Below are 18,780 nucleotides of genomic sequence, written 5' to 3'. Positions count from 1 at the left end.
GTAAATTATGAGGGTCCCAAGATGCCTAATGAGGAGGTAGAGAAAGGATGAAGAAGTTGAAGTTGTCGAGAGAGAGGTTGAAGTTGATGAGGGTGAGAAAGGAGAGTGTGGAAAAAGATGAGCCATAATTCCAAGTTTGTGATAAAGCTCCATTGCCGTCATCTTCACCAAAAAAGACATATGTGCCACCAGTTCCCTACCCTCAACGGTTGGTGGAGAGAAAATTGAGTGACAAATTCACCAAGCTCCTCAATGTGATAAAGGGCCTATGCTCAATGTGACAAATTCACCAAGCTCCTCAAATCAACATTCCTTTTCATGAGATTATGTCGGCATATGCTAAATTTTGGAAGGAGATCCTCTTTGATAAACAGAATCTTGAAGATGAGCCTATCACTTTGCCATACCAAGTCAGTGCTCTTATGCAAAGAGACATGCCCAAGAAGCAAAAGGACCCCTGGAGCTTCACCTTGCCGGTGAATATAGGTGATCTAGGGCCTAAGGGTACATTGACCGATTTAGGGGCGAGTGTGAGTGTGATGCCATTGTCCATAGCTAAGAAGCTTAACTTTCCTCTTTATCCTACGCAAAAAATTATTCAATTGGAGGACTACACTATGAGAGTCCCCCATAAAGAGTTGGAGGATGTCCCAATCCAAGTTGGGCATGTGTTTGTGCCTTGTGATTTTGTGGTGATGGATATAGATGAAGATCTGGAGACTCCTCTTAATTTTGGAACAGAGGCTCTAAAGAAAATTAATGAGCGAGTGGTGTTTGAGTTCTCTAAAACTTTGAAGAGGCCTATAATAGAGAGAATTTGCCGTGGAAAGCTTGTGGAGAGTGAGATTAAGTATTCGGAGAGAGTGGCTCACACCGGAGATGAGTTGTATGCTTCTCTTATCGAAGCTCCGAGCTTAGACATGGAAGAGGTGAAATAATTCTCCATCCTTCTTGACACTACCATTAAGGAGACACAAGATGAAGCATTTGAGGTTCTTGATAATGAGGAGTGTTCTAAGCAATGTTATCAAGATCAGGATCCTACATTAGATTGTAGGGGTTGGTAGAATTGAATTGGTAGAATCGTATCGTAGGATCGTAAGATCCTACAATTCGGTGAAATAGAGATAATTATATTAGAATATGGTGAGAACCTCATGTTAAAAAAAATTATACATATTAATAATGCCATTGTCCATAGCTACGAAAATGGTGATAGTTTTTCAATACTATAAGATTGAAGTAACATGCAACCAAAATCTAATAGGAGAAATATAATATGTGAAATTACTTTATGACTTTTATACAGTAGGATCGGATCGTAGAGTCAAGATCGTAGAACGTGTTAAGATCCTTCCATGTGATTATTTGTGGTTGGGTAGGATCGGATCGATGAGGTCCTCCAGTATCATAAGATTGTAGGATCATAAGATCCGAATCGGGATTTTAACAACAATGGCTCTAAGCCTCCTCCTAAGGTAGAGTTCAAACCCCTTCCCTCCTCTCTTAAATATGTTTTTCTTGATGATGCGTGCATTTATCCTGTTACTGTTAATTCGAGTCTTAATGAAATCTCTATATCAAAATTGATTGAGATACTACAATTATAAAGATGTCATTGGATACTCGATTCATGACCTTGAGGGGATAAGCCCTTCTCTTGATGTGCATCGTATCCATCTCATTGATAGTAATGCCTCATCTACAGAGCATCAGAGAAGGCTCAATCGTAACCTCAACGAGGTTCTAAAAAAAGAGATTATGAAATTGCGTGATGCGAGAATCATATATGTTATCTTATATATATAGCAAATGGGTGAGTTTGATTCAAGTAGTTCCTAAAAAAGGAGGCATGACTATTGTTGAGAATGAGAAAAGGAGAAACTATTTCTACTAAAACTATCACCGGGTGGAGGGTTAGCATAGATTATAGGAAGTTAAACAAATCCACCGGCAAGGACCTTCTTTCTCTCTCATTCATTGATCAAATGGTGGAATGGCTTTCTTGTCATTCACACTTTTGTTTTCTCGATGGTTATACCGGAATCTTTTAAATCCCTATTCATCCGAATGACCAATAGAAACCACATTTACTTGCCCGTATGGGACATTCGCATATCAAAGGATTTCCTATGATTTATGTAATGCCCCATCTACTTTTCAAAGGTGTATGACCATAATCTTCTCTGATATGCTTGAATATTCTATTGAGGTGTTCATGGGCAATTTGAGTGTGTGTTGTTCGTCTTTTGACACATGTCTTGTTAATCATTAATGTGTATTGAAAAGGTGTCAAGAGACGAACCTCGTCCTGAATTGGGAGAAGTGTTAATTTATGGGCGAGGAAGACATTGTTGTTTGGCATAAAGTGTCAAAGAAGGAAATTGAAGTGGATCTGGCAAAGGTTTCGATTATTGGGAAGCTTCCGCCACCAAATTCGGTGGCGAGAGTTCATGCTTTCTTTGGACATGCGTGTTTTTACTAGCGTTTCATCAAGGATTTTTCTCAAATAGCCAAACCATTGACGAATATAATTCAAAAGGATATAGATTTTGAGTATAATGAGTCATGTATTAAGGCTTTTGAAACATTGATGATGCGTGTGAGGAGCATCATGTTCGAAAATGATATGGAAATGGTAGTCATTATATAGAATTCTAGTTCTGTTAGGATTCTATGTAAAATTAGGAGTCTTATTTCAGTTTTATGTTAATTAAGTGTTTAAGTTGATAAAGGAATCCTATTATACGTAGGAGTCTAATTCCTTATCAAAGTCTAATTAGGAGTAATAATAGGCGTGTGATTAGGAGTGATTATTTATCTTAATCCTTAAGATAAAGATAGATAAGATTAGATTTATCTTTTAAGCTTTACTAGTCCTAGTAGGTTTAGGAAATCTTGTAGTATAAATAGGCTATTTCGGCCATAATAATAAGTTAGAGTTGTTTTTGCTTAAAGATTAAACGTAAGTTTATGATTGATTTTGGACGTACTTAATTCCAAGATTTTATTGTTTTTAGAGAGTGAATCTAAATACAAGAACCTTAGATTTAGGCGAGTGAAACCTAAAACTAAGCGAGATTTGCGTGAGTTAGTGAGTGAAGCTAATAATCATCTCAAATCCTTTCCTAATTCAAGTTTAAGGTGAGTGAAGCCCTAAAAGTGAATTAGAACCCTTAGTGGAGATTAACTGAGTGAAGGTTATTCGAAGCTAAGCAGATTCCCGTCGCGGAATCATATCAAGTAGTATCAGAGCAAGGTTCACTGTGGTGGCGTGTGACGGCGCGTGTGACGTTCGAATTTTGATTGTTTTGGTGCTGTGGAAAGCTAACATACAAGGCTACGTTGTGTCAAAATTTCAGCCCATTCCGACTTGTAACGAAGTCGCAGCGAAGCGAAATATTCGACGTTACGATGGGAGACAGTGAAGCAAACAAAAAGAGAGATGCTATGTTGGAGGCCCTTCAAAGACAATACGAATCTCTTCAAGGGGCACTCTCTCTTTTAACATTAGAGGCTGTCAGTAATAAGAATGATGAAGCATGAGCATCAAAGGGGGACTCAATTAAACTTGGGGATTTTCCTGAGTTTGATGAGGCGCTAGATCCGGAGGCTTATTTGGAGTGGGAGCGAAAGCTTGATAGGCTCTTTGAACACAAGGGCGTGAATGATCATAAGGCATACACTTATGTCGTACTCAAGTTGTCTAAACTTGGTTCTCTTTGGTTTGAGAACATGCAGATGAGACGCGAAATAGAAGGGAAGGATAAGATTCGTTCATGGGATGACTTGAAACTAAAGATGAGGAAGCGTTTTATCCCACGAACATATAAGCAAGACTTGTTCCACAAGTTTTAACACTTTGCAGCAAGGGAGTATGGATGTCGAGGGGTACATCAAGGAGTTCGAGAGGTTATCCTTAGCATGTGATTGCAAGGATGTGGAGGAGCAAAAGATTTCGAAGTTTCTTGTAGGATTGAACTTAGAAATTAGCAATAGAGTGGAGTTGCAATCTTTTTTCTCATTTGACGAAGCATGCGAGTTGGCTGTGAAGGTTGAGAGGCAACTTAAGGCTGCAAAGGCTAAGTCTTTTAAGCCTTCTTTTCTGCCTAAGTTCGAAAGTCCCAAACTATCTGAAAAATTTGACACTTTAGATAAGGGAAAGTGCGTGTTAGATGCGTTAAGGAAGGAGGTTGATTCTAAAGTTCAGCGTGTGAATAAGGATCAAATCAAATGCTTTAAGTGTCAAGGGAGAGGCCACTACAAATCTGAGTGTCCAAATAGAAGAGTGATGACTTCACGGGCTTTTGCTGAATCGGAAGAGGAGGATGCTAGGTATGTGTTGGCGTTAATGGAGAGTAAGGAGGCTATGGAGGATGATGACATGGACTTAGGGGATTTAGAGGAGCGTCCATTAATTGAACCAGCTCCAGATCACGAAACACTTGTGGTGAGAAAGGTGCTTCATGTCCAAACCACTCCCTTGGATGATTTAGCGCAAAGGGAGAATCTTTTCCAAACTAGGTGCTTGGTGGATGGTCGTAGTTGTTCGGTTATTGTGGACAATGGTTCGTGTACTAATGTGTGCTCAAAGAAGATGGTGGATGCATTGGCTTTAGGAACTCGACCACATGCGCATCCCTATAAACTAAACTGGTTGACTAACAGTGGGGGAGTGGCGGTTGCTAAGCAAGCTCTCGTGAATTTTTCTATTGGTGAGTTTAAGGATGAGGTTTGGTGTGATGTGGTGCCTATGGATGCGTGTGCTATCTTACTTGGGAGACCATGGCAGTTTGATTGTGACATGGTGTACTTGGCTAAGAAGAATGTGGTTTCGGTGATGCATGAGGGGAAACGAGTAAATTTGAAGCCATTACCACCTAAAGTGGCGTCCAAGACTACTGATGGGGTCACTATGGTTTCGTTGGTGTGAGATGAAGGCACTATAGGCATGAACCGCAAGCAACGCAAGGAAAAGAAAAGGGAGCAGCATGTGTTGCAAGCATGGCAAAAGCCACCATTCGAGATTGGTGACTATGTATGGCTGTTTTTAAGTGCTCAAAAACTTCACCACAGTGCAAAAGGAAAAACCGAACCAATTGAAGAAGGTCCATTCAAGGTTGTGCATAGGGCGAATTATGATACGTTCCAAGTATTGCTTGGAGATGGAGTGTGTTCATCATTGAGTGCTACTGATTTGGTTCCATGTTATGACTATGGAACTTGAGGACAAGTTCGTTTTCAAGTAGGGGAGTATGATGCGTGTGAGGAGCATCATGTTCGAAAATGATATGGAAATGGTAGTCATTATATAGAATTCTAGTTCTGTTAGGATTCTATGTAAAATTAGGAGTCTTATTTCAGTTTTATGTTAATTAAGTGTTTAAGTTGATAAAGGAATCCTATTATACGTAGGAGTCTAATTCTTTATCAAAGTCTAATTAGGAGTAATAATAGGCGTGTGATTAGGAGTGATTATTTATCTTAATCCTTAAGATAAAGATAGATAAGATTAGATTTATCTTTTAAGCTTTACTAGTCCTAGTAGGTTTAGGAAATCTTGTAGTATAAATAGGCTACTTCGGCCATAATAATAAGTTAGAGTTGTTTTTGCTTAAAGATTAAACGTAAGTTTATGATTGATTTTGGACGTACTTAATTCCAAGATTTTATTGTTTTTAGAGAGTGAATCTAAATACAAGAACCTTAGATTTAGGCGAGTGAAACCTAAAACTAAGCGAGATTTGCGTGAGTTAGTGAGTGAAGCTAATAATCCAATCTCAAATCCTTTCCTAATTCAAATTTAAGGTGAGTGAAGCCCTAAAAGTGAATTAGAACCCTTAGTGGAGATTAACTGAGTGAAGGTTATTCGAAGCTAAGCAGATTCCCGTCGCGGAATCATATCAATTGAAAAAAGGCCCTCTTACTCCCATTGTGCAAGCTCCGATTGCCTTTTGAACTGATGTGCAACACTAGTGATTTTGTAGTGGGTGTTGTCCTTGGGCAACGCAAAAAAGGAAGGCTACATGTGATAGCCTATGCACGTAGGACCTTGGATGATGGTCAACGGAATTATGCAACTACATAGAAAGAAATGTTGGTTGTAGTATTTGCTTTTGGCAAATTCCTGTCTTACTTGACCTACAAAGGCTATTGTGTATACGGATCACTCTGCGGTCCGATATTTGATGAGTAAGAAAGTTGCAAAGCGTCGGCTCATTAGGTGGTGCTACTTATTCAAGAGTTCCATTTTGAGATGAAGGACAAAAAGGGAACGAAAAATGTGGTAGCTGATCATCTTTCTCGTCTCCCTCTTGATGACAAGGTCTTGGATCGTGACGAGAGCCTTATTGAAGAAGATTTGAGAGAAGAAGTTTTATCGTCATTCTTCGTCAACTTTGTAAACTATTTAGATTGTGGGATTGAACCTTATAGTTTCAATTCTCAACAAAGGAAGCGATTTTTCAAGGAAGCTTCGAGGTTATATTGATGACCCCCTTTTGTTTAAGAAGTGGACCAACAGTGTCTTTAGAATATGTGTGTCTAATCATGAGATAACTTCGGTGTTGAATCATTGTCATACCTTGGCATGTGGAGGGCGGCAGCGCGGAGCAAGCAAAACTGTTGGTAAGGTGCTCCAATGTGGTATGTTTTGGCTATCATTGCGAAAAGATGCTCGTGAGTTTTTTGGCCATTGAGAAAAGACATGAGATGCCTCAACAAAAATTTCTTATGGCTGAGCCCTTTGATGTGTGGGGAGTTGACTTATTCAGTCCCTTTATCCCTTTCATGGGCAACATCTACATCCTTGTTGCAGTTGACTACGTAACTAAGTGGGTTGAAGCCATCGACTCCCCCACTAATGAGCACAAGGTTGTAACCAAACTTCTTAAAAAGATCATCATCCCAGGTTTGGAGTGCCCTGGGTATTGATAATTCATGGGGGTTCACCCTTAGCCAAGAAGCAATTAGAGGCACTTTTGAATAAGTACGGGGCAAAATCACAAGGTTTGTCTTCCTTACCACCCGCAAACCCAAGCCTAACTTGGAGTTTCCAATCGAGAAGTGAATAATGTCCTTGAGAGAGTGGTAAATAAGACATGGAAGGCTTGGTCTTTGAAGTTTGATGATGCTTTTTGGGCTCTTCGCACGGCTTTCAATACGCTTATAAGAACCACTCCCTACCGCCTCGTATATGGTAAAGCTTGTCAATTGCCGATTGAGCTCGAGCACAAAGCTTGGTGGGCAATAAAAGAGTTCAACATGGATTTTCATTTGGCAGGAGATGCTTGCAAGGAAAAGCTAGTTGAACTTGAGGAACTCTGGTTTGATGCATATGAGAGTTAGAGATTATAAAAGAAGCAAACAAAGAAATGGCTCGATCGCCAGATTCAACAAAGAGAATTCCGGATTGGAGAAAAACTCTTGTTGTTTAACTCAAGGTTAAAGCTCTTCCCCGGAAAAATAAAATCCAAGTCGTCGGGGACCTTTCAAGCGTTGAAAACTACACCGTATGGAGCCTATGAGCTTTTGGGCGAGAATGGTCCGTTTTTGGTGAATGGTAAAAAATTAAACTCTACCACGATAATCAAGTCACCGATTATGCTGGTTGTTTTATCATTCGTTCACCCAAGCGCACCTCTTGAAGGGCATATCCTTTTAGTCATGCTAATGACTTACAACAAGCGCTACATGGGAGGAACCCGTTTCTCTTATTCTTTTCTTTTTTTTCCATGCTTATTTTTTTTATTCTTGATTTTTGCTTTACGAACTAACCATGATCGCTCAATTGAGCTTCAGAGGATTTGATTTGAGTTTTACCATGATAACCATGAGAAAAGAAAACAATTGCTGGGAAGTCTATTTGGTGCACCCGTACCAAACAGACCAATGACGTCTTCTTTTGGCAGTGAATTTAGTGCGCCCATACCTCTTATGAGCTACTCCCGCACCGTTCAAAAAAAAATTCAAAAATTTTGAACGGTGCGCCCGCACTGGTATGCGTACAAATTATAAAACCTGGCAGAAGAGACAGTGCAGCCGGACCTTTCAAAAAAAAATTCAAAAATTTGGAACGGTGCGCCCGCACCATATCGTCCGCAAAACTCCAAACAAGGTAGGGAGTTTGGTGCGCCCACACCAAACCCGACTAGGCAATTCAACACAAAAACTTCCTTTTTTTCGAGCCATTTTCTCTCAATTTCTCAGATATTTGCGAATTCTCTGTCCTCCGTCCACATCCTCACCGGAAACTTCATGTATGTTCTTCATCTCTAAAACACTAAAGTCCATCAATTTGGGGGGTTTTGCAAGATTTGGGTTTCTAGGGTCTCATATTTGGGGATTTTCATCTCCTAGTTTATAATCTCTTTCCACACTCTTGTTTTTCATTTATAATCTTGTTATTTAGACTTCAAGTTTGTTTCGTTTTTGATTGAATGCTTGTTTTTCTTCTAGGTTTAGATTGTTCATGAGTTTTTGCCCTATTTTGTGATTGGTGTTGTGGTGAACTGGTGTAATTTTATGTTCTTTGTTAACTACATTGTACAATTTGATGTGATTTGTTGAGAAATTATTGATGAAGATGCTGCTTGGATTGTTGATTGTGTAAATTGAATAATTATGTGAGTTTAGTTGTGATTTTGAAGTAGATTCAAGTTCTTGATTGTTAGCAACTTCGTTGCCATTGATTGTGGGATTTGTTTGGTGGTAGATTTTCTTTTTAAGATTTTTGTGTGTTTATTAGTGTGGTGTACTTGTTTGTCCAGGCTATTGAATCTCTCCCTTTGTTCTTCCACGTTTAAAAAGAAATATTTTTCAAATTGTTTTTATAACACGACCATGGGAAGAAAAAGTGGCAAGGGATCATCCCACGAAGTTCTACGACTCTAATACTTGCAATCACCTAAATATCGACCTGATAGTAAGGCACATGTCAGCCAATCTAGGGTTGTCGGACTTCCATAATGTCCGTGAGCCTACTTATGATCAACTGACTCTTGAGTTCTTGAGTTTGTTGAACATAAGTCGGGAGCCAAATCTGGTGCTCTGACTATCCAAGCTCATCCTTTTAATCAAGTCAGAACACTATATTTTGACGAGGTCTTTGACAAATTTAGGATGGATTCTAGTGCCCCTTATGATGCCCCCTTAGTAAAGTTTGAACAGGGGTACAATGAGCATGAGTGGTGGGTAAAGATTATTGATGGCACCACATCGTTTCGGACAAACTCGTCCAAAGCTTTTGAGATAATCCATCCCGATCTCCGCTACTTTCATATGACGTTGGTTTATACCATCTTTCCTACGTAGGAAGTAGTGAAATTGAGAAATGAACAACTTTTGGTTCTTTGGTCGGCCATTGATGGGGCCCACCATGGAGCCCGAGCTATTTTACAGCTCTCTTCCTAAACTGATTGTAAGAAATTCGGGGGGGGGGGGGACTACGGTATCCGGGGAGATCGTTTGTGGTGGAATGATCACCCGGCTACCGTCTTACCTCGAGTTGGACGAGGACCTGGCCCGCTTAGAAGAAAATTTTGCATCGTTTTATAACGACCCATTGTATTTGGGTTGTAGGATGAGACGTTATTATTATATGAATAATGAGTTCATTTGGAATCCACCCACTAGCTGTGATAACTGATGGGTTCCCCTACCCCTATTAACCCTTAGGATTGGTCTGATATGACCTACCTTTAGTCCACCAATGTGGAGAGGGTACCAGGGTTCCGAGGCCCGACCACCACATTCCCGTGAGTGAGGTGGCCGACGCCTCTTCCTCCCAGTACTGGCCTCCGTCATGGTGGCCATAGCCCAAATGCAGACCACTCAAGTGGCCAATCACTGTGCCGTCACTAGTACCCTTGACGGTATCCACGACCTTGACAATATGTCTAGGTGGCTTGGAGAAGACATCTCGCCAATGTTTATTTCGGAATTGAGCCAACCAACCCTAACCACCCTTACTACACTCCTGCTTTTGCCCCTCGTGAAGTGCCATTTGAGGAGCCTCCTTTCCGCCTCTATCCCCATTACCCGTCTTACATTTCAGACTGGTATTGAAGTGCATTTTTCCCTCCTACCCCCCTCTCGATTGGGGTGATGGTGGGAACTACTAGATGTTTTGTTTGAACCCTCCCTCCCCCTCCCTCCTTTTGCAAATCCCGAGAGCGGGCTTTCACTTAAGCTTGGGGGCCTTGCATGTATGCCTATGTTTTTGGGAGTTTTGGGTACTTAGGTGGTTAGTTATGTGGGGTTCTATCGATCTTGGGTACGAATTGGTGATTGGTTATATCTTACATGGTATTTCACCCTTGTTTCTTCCAAATCACCCTTGTATAGCTTGTTTTTGGTAGTTTGTTTTTAGCTTATTCTTAGTAGTTTGTTTTTGGTAGGTTTTTCGTAGTTTATTTTTAGCTTATTCTTGGTATATTGTTTTTTGGTAGGTTTTAATTGCATAAAAAAATAAAAAAAATTTGTCTTTCCTTTTTCTACATTTAGGGTAGCTTGGTTGCATGCATGATTTGTGGCTAAGGTTGTTCATAACTTGATTGGATGACCTTCCCTTCATTCGACTTGATGGTTTTGGAAGCCTTGGTTTGAATTTTTTTTTTTTTTGTAAAAGGTAAGAATTATATTACCAAAAAAAACAATCAAGCTCCACCAAACAAAAACCAACTCAACAACAAGCACTCCAAAGCAAAAAAAAACAAAAAAAACAAAAAAAAAAAAAAAAATATGTGCCCAAATCTACCAAGCACCAGAAACACCAAAAAAAATACAAAAACGAATTACATTATATTCCTCCAAGCCTGCACCCAATCCCTATCCTCAGCATTCCATTTTTCCGTGCTCAATGCTGAAATTCTACTGCTGCATCCACATGTTTCACATTACCTGATATATTGCCCAATTATCGCCCCACAAAGCAATGGGCAGGTTTCCCTGTGGGGCCCCAAGGTTCACAGTCCATGGGGCATTGTTCGTGTCACCTCATCCGTCGACTCAGACGTGGCTACTTTCCCCGTTTAGATTCCTTTCGATTAAAGTTCATAACTCAATCATATCATTCATATCACTCATCCAATAATATCAGTAATTCTTATCAACTTTTGAACATCCAACCACGTTATAAGACTTCACTTTAGAAAAATATAAATCACATGCCATATATAGTTCCTCCATAAATAATTCAGGTTTAATATGTATATTTATGCATTTAAGTTTAATCCATTTCCAGTCATTAAACTTATGGTACAATTAATCCACAATCATATTCAATAGCAAATCCATTACAATGACAACTAATGAGAGTTACTAAGCTAATTGCACACATTACATCCTTTTGCATATACATAATTCATACTAATTTTCCTTTTTATATTCATCAATCTAAATTCATCTCGTCAATAATATCAGTTATCAAGTCCCAACAACACTCACGTGTATAGGTCTCTACCTTAGAATTAACTAAGGAGAATTAACTTACACAACACACTCCAAATCATTAATCAAAGGTTGATTAATGAAAACAATCAGCTTTGATTTATACTATGCCATTAGTGGAACCCCAAGTAGCAAATATAATAACAAACTTAACTATGACCCACGCCTATAATCATATAGAACAAGTTCATCTCATTAATAATTAGAAAACCATTCCATTATTTAAGTGAGAGCGCTCCAAAGTAATTCACAACTTATATTGATTTACGTAGTTAAACACACGCACTACTTTACTTTAGTGAATCACTAGTCAAATAAGTCGACTTCGTTATATTGTCTATTTATAGTTATCGAGCTAAAATACTTTACAACCACATCTTCACTAATCTAAACCATGGTTAAGTGAACTAACTCTCATACTCTTCGTATTATTATTAGTAATTAGTTAAACCTCGCTCTAACTTCATGTGAGATTACTAATTAAGTCAACCCACTTTTAAAGTCTAATTCATATGATACTTGACTTATTGAACAATTTTAATCATATACTATACTCTGTTAGAAACTAATTCCCATGGTTCATCAATACACTTTTAAAGTCTACTCAAATAATTATTCTTCCAAACACTATTGAACACTTCTACTCACTTCTACTCACTTCTACTCAGATACTCTGCTATTTCATAAACTAATTATTTTAATCCATTTTAGAAACTAATTCTTTAATCCTTTAGTACATCTTAGAATACCCTTTCACCAAAATTAACCTCTTCTTAGAGCTTTACAAAACCAATAGTAGAAAACTGTTCCAGTTATAGGTAAATCATCATCATAAGATCTTAATTCACATATTACAAGTTACAACAATAAATACATTCACAATTTAGCAACTCATAGTTCTTGTTCCTACTTTATATTAAATATTTTATGCTCTAAAATTCATAAACCACCATTAATAACATATAACTAGCTTCCAGGAAGCTAAGCTAAGAAACAAATTAGGAACTTGATCGTATTTTTTACATTGGTGTAATTGATACTTAAGTTACCTTTAAACACTAACATTCATCATACCATTCATCCATAGCTATATAGCAAGTCAAACTTATAATATTTCTAATCTGAATATCACTCACCTATGTAATTAAGACCTTGTTAAATAATATCCAAACTGGAATTAACCGTACTTGTTTAAACTCGTATTGGTGAATAGTACCCAACTACCCACTAATTATAATCTAACTTTACTATATACTCCCTCTATTTAGGAACCATATGTTATAACATACTCTAATTTATGAATAAACCATCGACTAAGTGAACTCATAACAACAAGATTATATAAGATAGCACTACCATAATTTGATTGATTAATCGATCAATTGCTAACATATAACAAAAACTCCTTCAGTGGAATTATTAATCAAACAAAATGAACTATCAAAACAAAGCTATTTGAAATATTGAACCATAACCTTAATACTAATTTTGGACTCATTATCTTTGAAACCATAAAAAATAACAATAAAATAGTGACAATATCAACAACAAACAGAGCAATAACCACAAGGAAAACAACAACAATATTACACAACAATGACAACAACGACAACATCATCTCGCAACACAAGAAAAGAAGGAAAGTACCCTTTTCACTGGACCATCCGACGGCGGCAGACGAGGCGACACGCGGCAGGTCAGTACCACGAGAAGAGGAGAGATGGGAGAGAAAAGTAACATAGCAACACCACCATCAACAGTAGTACCGCCAACGTAGGAGAGAGAAAACTCCGATGAAAGAAACAGCAAAGAACATCAACAACAACAACAACAACAGCGTGGTGGCTTGCAGGCAGCACCACGCACAACAGCGAAGAAGAAAAAAAACGAAGGAACACTAGCTGCAAAGAGAAGCTCCGGCGAGATTGGGACACCGTCGAGCTTACGGGAATGCCGGCGAGGCAGGAGCACAGGCGAGAGAGAACTTGAGGGGTCTGGGTTGAGGGTTTTCACGAGGAAGGTGAGGGGCTTCAGGTTTTCAAGAGTAGGAGATAGATATAGGGTTTGGGATTTTGCTTCTTCAATTGATTGAAAAATCAGATGATCAAATTGGAGTTGGTTTGTGATAATTTTGTGAATAAGCTTTGTAGCACCTTGTTATGTCCTAATTTTTGCCTAAGCTTGAAAATGCAGGTAGATTGCCGTTGTCATCTGGAACGCAGCTAGAAAACATCAGGTAGCAGCTACAGCAAGCACTTATGAAACTCAGAAGATAATTCAGCGAAAAACATTGGATACTAATCAAGACCAAGTCAAAGAACGTTGTTATGCCTAAGAAATGGGGTGAAAGCAGTCGTTGAGCAGAAGGAGGAGATATCCCTTGATTTTAGGAGGTCATGGCACCATATTAGGAGTTAGTTGCACAACAGTCGAATGTAAAGCAACGTTCAAATAATGTATGAGTATATATATAGAAGTAGGAGTATCTTAGGAAGGGCAGTTCTTAACATCATTTACATTCAAACACTTTCCTTTACTTTTACAATATTAATAAGTGTACTTAGTACAAGCTGTAAGCTGCAAGCTATAATTTGTAATTCTCATACATAGTGGATTGGTAGACTCAATTCCACCCGCGGTTTTTGTCCTTCTTCTTGGGGTTTTCCGCATCACCATTTCTTGGTGCCTTGTCTCTTTTCTGCATTTGTTCATTTCTGTAGCTAGCATCCATTATTGTTATTAGCTGCATCTTCATTAGCTGTAGATCCTCAGCTAAGTTCTGCCTGGTCAGAATTTGGCATAAACAGTTTGGCGCCCACCGTGGGGCTCTACAGCTAAACTCTCATAAAAATCTTAAAAAGAAAATACCTTCATTCCCCTCTAGAAAAATATGGTCGATGATACCGCCGAAATGATGAAGGCTGCTTTGTTGAAGGCTCAGGAAGACCTTTGCCGCAATCAATCTGAAACTCAGCAGACTATTGATAGTCTCATATTGGAGCTGGAGTCTGTCAAGAGCAGCAAGACGCCAAAATCCCGTAGCCGTGGTATGACTCCCCGTAATCTTAATCTCGAGGATTCTGGCACCAGCGAAGGCGAGGACGAAGAAGCCAGGTCTGACAAAGAAGAAGAGGAAGCAGATCCCGCCGCTAAGGAAATCGAACAGAAAGATACTTCGCATGCTAGCAAAGTTACCTAGAGCACTAACCCCCGTGGCTGAAGAATCTCCCAATGGCTATGCGCAGTCCCCCTTCGTGGATGAAATTGCAAGGGCTAGGATTCCTAAGAAGATCAATGTGACCCAGCCTCACAAGCTGTACGATGGAGCTGCGGATCCCTATGATCATGTGGCGTAATACAAGCAAAAGATGTGGACTCTGTCCATTCCTGAGCACCTCCTAGAAGCTACTATGTGCAAATCCTTCGGGGCCACCTTGTCTGGACCAGCCTTACAGTGGCTGATTAGCCTAAAACCAGGTAGTATCCAAAACTTCGCTACTTTGCTTAACAAATTCTACATGCAATTTGCTAGCAGTAGGATTCTGGAGAAGCACACAGGCGACCTGTATCGCATTACTCAGAAGGCAAATGAAGTTGTGAGGCAGTACCTGGATCAGTTCAACAAGGAGATGATCTCAGTCAAGAACTTAGATGTTCCCACCGCTATCGAAGCATTCAGGAGAGGCCTAACATATAAATCTAGACTATATTATGAATTGACCAGGTAACCCTGTAGCACGTTCGAGGAAGTTAGAGCTAAAGCTATGGCTGAGATCCGCGTCGAAGAAGACGAGGTGTCCAGGTATGGGAGCGAGCCTAGCTATGATCGAAAGGCCCAGAATCAGAAGAAAAGTGACTGGCATCACTAGCCATATCAAAAGCGCGAAACCAATAATGTAGCCAGCAAGGCCACAGGTAAATCTGCTAACAATGACTACCCATCTATTGCTTCCTACTGCTTTAATGTGGATGCAGGAGGCGTAGTAAATGCGCTCGAAAAGCTGGGGAGAACAGCTAGATGGCCGCACAAGAGCGACAGACCGGACAGCGAGAAAGACACCACTAAATGGTGCAGCTACCATGGTGACCATGGCCATCGGACAGAAGACTGCAATGCCCTCAAAAAAGAAGTAGTCTGGCTGCTTAAAAAAGGTTATCTCGAGCATCTGATGGGTAAGAAGGGGCAGCGAGAGGACAAAGCTAGTCCCAGGTAGCATCAACCTCGTCCACCACCTGAACCTTTACACGATAAGGTAATTCATTCTATCTCTGGTGGTCCAGAAATATGTGGACTAACATACTCTACAGCTAAAAGATTCGCCCGAGAAGGCTCCAAAGCTGCGCCAAATCCACATAGAAGCGCAGAAGAGAAAAAGCTCAGAAGTATGACCATCAGTTTCGACGAGGAGGATGGAGATGAAGAAGCTGACAATCATGATGGCCTCGTCGTGTCACACTGTCAGCAACTGCCTCATGAAGGGAGTCTTAATAGACAACGGCAGCTCAGCTAATATTATTTTCAAAAGTGCCCTCAAGAGCATGGGGCTGCAGGAAGCTGATATCCTCAGGAAAGTAACTGTGTTGTTCGGATTCAATGGTGAGCCAGCTACAACGCTCGAAGAGATCGTGCTGCCTACCTATGAAAAAGGAGTCAACTTGCAAACTAGATTCAATGAGGTAGATTGCCCCGCTGCGTATAATATCATCATGGGGACACCATGGATCCATAAAATGCGAGTTGCAGCTGACATTAAGTATCTGCCCTGGACAGCTATAAAATCCCAAGCTCTAGCTGACTTTGTGGCAGACTTTAGTCCTAACCTAGCAGTTGCAGCTGAAGAGAAAGTGCGCCACATCAATAAAGTAGGTAAGTCCGGATCCTGGCAGCTGTATGTCGATGGATCCTCGAATTTCAGAGGAGTTGGCATAGGTGTAGTACTAAAGTCGCCACAAGGGGACATGATAGTACGCGCTATCTGTTGTGATTTTAAAGCCACTAACAATGAGGCTGAGTATGAAGCCTTAATTGCGGGCATGATATTAGCATGTGATCTAAAAGCTAACAGTTTACATGTGTTCAGTGATTCCCTATTGATAGTAAGCCAGGTAAAAGGAGAATACGCAGCCAAATATTCAAAAATGGCCTCGTACCTAGATTTGTTTAAAGAAAAAGCTAAGCTATTTGAAGAGTTCAGCATAAAGCAAATTCCAAGGGACCAGAACACCAAGGCTGACGCCCTAGCTAACTTGGGATTAGCACTCAGAAAATGCGACTTCAAGTCAATACCAATAGCTCATCTAGCTGAGCCAGCCATCAGTAAACAGGTAAACGTGGTGCAACCAGATAGCAACTGCGCAGAAAGCACCAGTTGGACCCAGCCAATAATCGAGTACCTGGAAAGGGGCATCCTGCCAGAAGATAAGCTGGAAGCTAGGAAGCTGCGAATGAAAGCTACTAAGTATCATGTCATTTCAGGTACCCTATTCAAAAGAGCCTGCGCTAGTTATGACCTGTTGCAAAGATGCTTGGAGAAAGATCAGTGGGAGCCCACACTCGGGGAATTCCATGAAGGCGAGTGCGGATCCCATGCAGCAGGAAGAAGTTTGTCAAATAAGATCCTAGCATATGGATATTATTGGCCAACCATGCGCCAAGATGCAAAAAGGTACGTGCAAAAATGCGAGAGCTGCCAAAAGCATGCAGGTATGTCCCACCAACCAGCTGAGGTATTGCATCCCACCTTGACACCCTGGCCTTTCATGAGGTGGGGCATGGACATTGTGGGAAAACTACCATTAGCCCCAGGGCAAAAAAGTCTTCATGCTAGCATTTACGGACTACTTCTCCAAGTGGATCGAAGCTGGGCATTCCAGCAGGTAAGGGACAAAGAAGTGATGTCCTTTTTACACACTAACATTATTTGCAAGTTTTGAGTACCTCGCGAGATCATCTGTGATAACGGGTCACAATTCATAAGTGATAAAACAAGGCAGTTTTGTCATGAATGGAACATCAACCTAGTGACCTCAACGCCCAGGTACACGCAAGCTAATGGGCAAGCTGAGTCGAGTAATAAGGTAATTATCAATGGTATTAAAAGACGTCTAAAAGCTAAAAAAGGAAAATGGGCAGAGGACCTGCCTAAAGTGCTTTGGGTAAACAGAACAACACCAAGAGGCACTACAGGTTGGACTCCCTTCTCACTTGTGTATGGATGCGAGGCAGTGTTACCTGCAGAAGTAGCCATCCCTACAGCCAGGTATAGCTTGCTGACTCCAGAAGCTAATGACGAAGAACTCAGCTATGACCTTGACACCATCGAGGAACTAAGAAATAATGCACTAATAAGGATGGTTGCGCAACAACAAGTGGTAGCTCGCAGCTTTAACAAGAACGTCAAAGCCAAAGTATTCAAGGTAAAAGACTGGGTTCTCAGGAAGGTATTTCAAAATACTCAGGAGCTGAATGCAGGTAAGCTAGGGATAAGCTGGGAAGGTCCTTACCTGATTGATCAAGTAGTTGGAAAAGGTGCTTATCGCCTAGTCACTAAGGATGGGAAGGCAGTATCTCGAAGCTGGAACGCTTCTCATCTCAAGCCATACCATTTTTAACCTGGGACATCAGCCAGGTTAACATCCGGCCACAGATGCCAGAATCTCAGGTAAGGCAACCATTGTTTTGAACGAGGCATTGGTCAACTAGGTAAGCAAAGTTCTCTTATCTTTGTCAGCCTAAGTATTCTACGATAGTTGGTCATGCCAATGACCCACCTAGGTTTTACCCATGTGCAGATAAACGCAAGGGGTCGCAGCACCCAGGCAAGCATCTAGAGCGTCAAAGCTTAGCTATATGGTCGTAGCACCTAGTCAAGCAGCTAAAGGTCAAAGCACCAGAACTTAGCTGGATGGTCGTAGCACCCAGGAAACGGGCCCAACCAAAGCAAAACAACAAGTACACCAGGTAAACATATTGTTCAAAGCCAACGAGTATAAGCATGCATGCAACAAAAGTGTTTTGGAATTAAAAAACATAGAATCACAAGTTCAACTGGTAAAACATAAGTTCAAACGATCAAAAAGAAATATGTTCATACATAGACATGTTGCCCCCATAAGCAACGGTAAAAACAAAGCTGAGATTAAAATGTTCTAAGTTAAATTGCTAAGACGCTGAGAAATCAAGAGACTACGCTAGCATCATCACCAGTGACCTTATCCTTGTCACCTGGCGCGACATCTTCCAGCTGGCCAATTGTATTCGGAGACTCAGCTGTAGAAAGCTCAGAGTCATTTGGCTTGCCACCTGTAGCCAGAGACTCCAAAGCAGCCATA

The 18,780-nt window shown here is 40.4% G+C and overlaps 1 protein-coding gene across 1 annotated transcript; it reads left to right on the top strand.

Moving 5' to 3' along the window:
* Window positions 1-326: 326 nt before the first annotated feature.
* Window positions 327-938, top strand: LOC104906861 (uncharacterized). Its single transcript, XM_010695689.2, has one exon. It carries the CDS (start codon window positions 327-329, stop codon window positions 936-938), a length of 612 nt encoding a protein of 203 aa, XP_010693991.2.
* Window positions 939-18,780: the final 17,842 nt, after the last annotated feature.

This window comes from Beta vulgaris, chromosome 3 (assembly GCF_026745355.1).
Source record: "Beta vulgaris subsp. vulgaris cultivar EL10 chromosome 3, EL10.2, whole genome shotgun sequence".
NCBI classification, from domain to species: Eukaryota; Viridiplantae; Streptophyta; class Magnoliopsida; order Caryophyllales; family Amaranthaceae; genus Beta; species Beta vulgaris.
Note: the sequence above shows the minus strand (reverse complement) of the source record. Positions and strands in the feature narration are given on the sequence as shown.

Bases quoted from the DNA above. Each gene is read 5' to 3' on its own strand.
- LOC104906861 (XM_010695689.2), top strand. From the start codon at position 327: ATGTCGGCATATGCTAAATTTTGGAAGGAGATCCTCTTTGATAAACAG.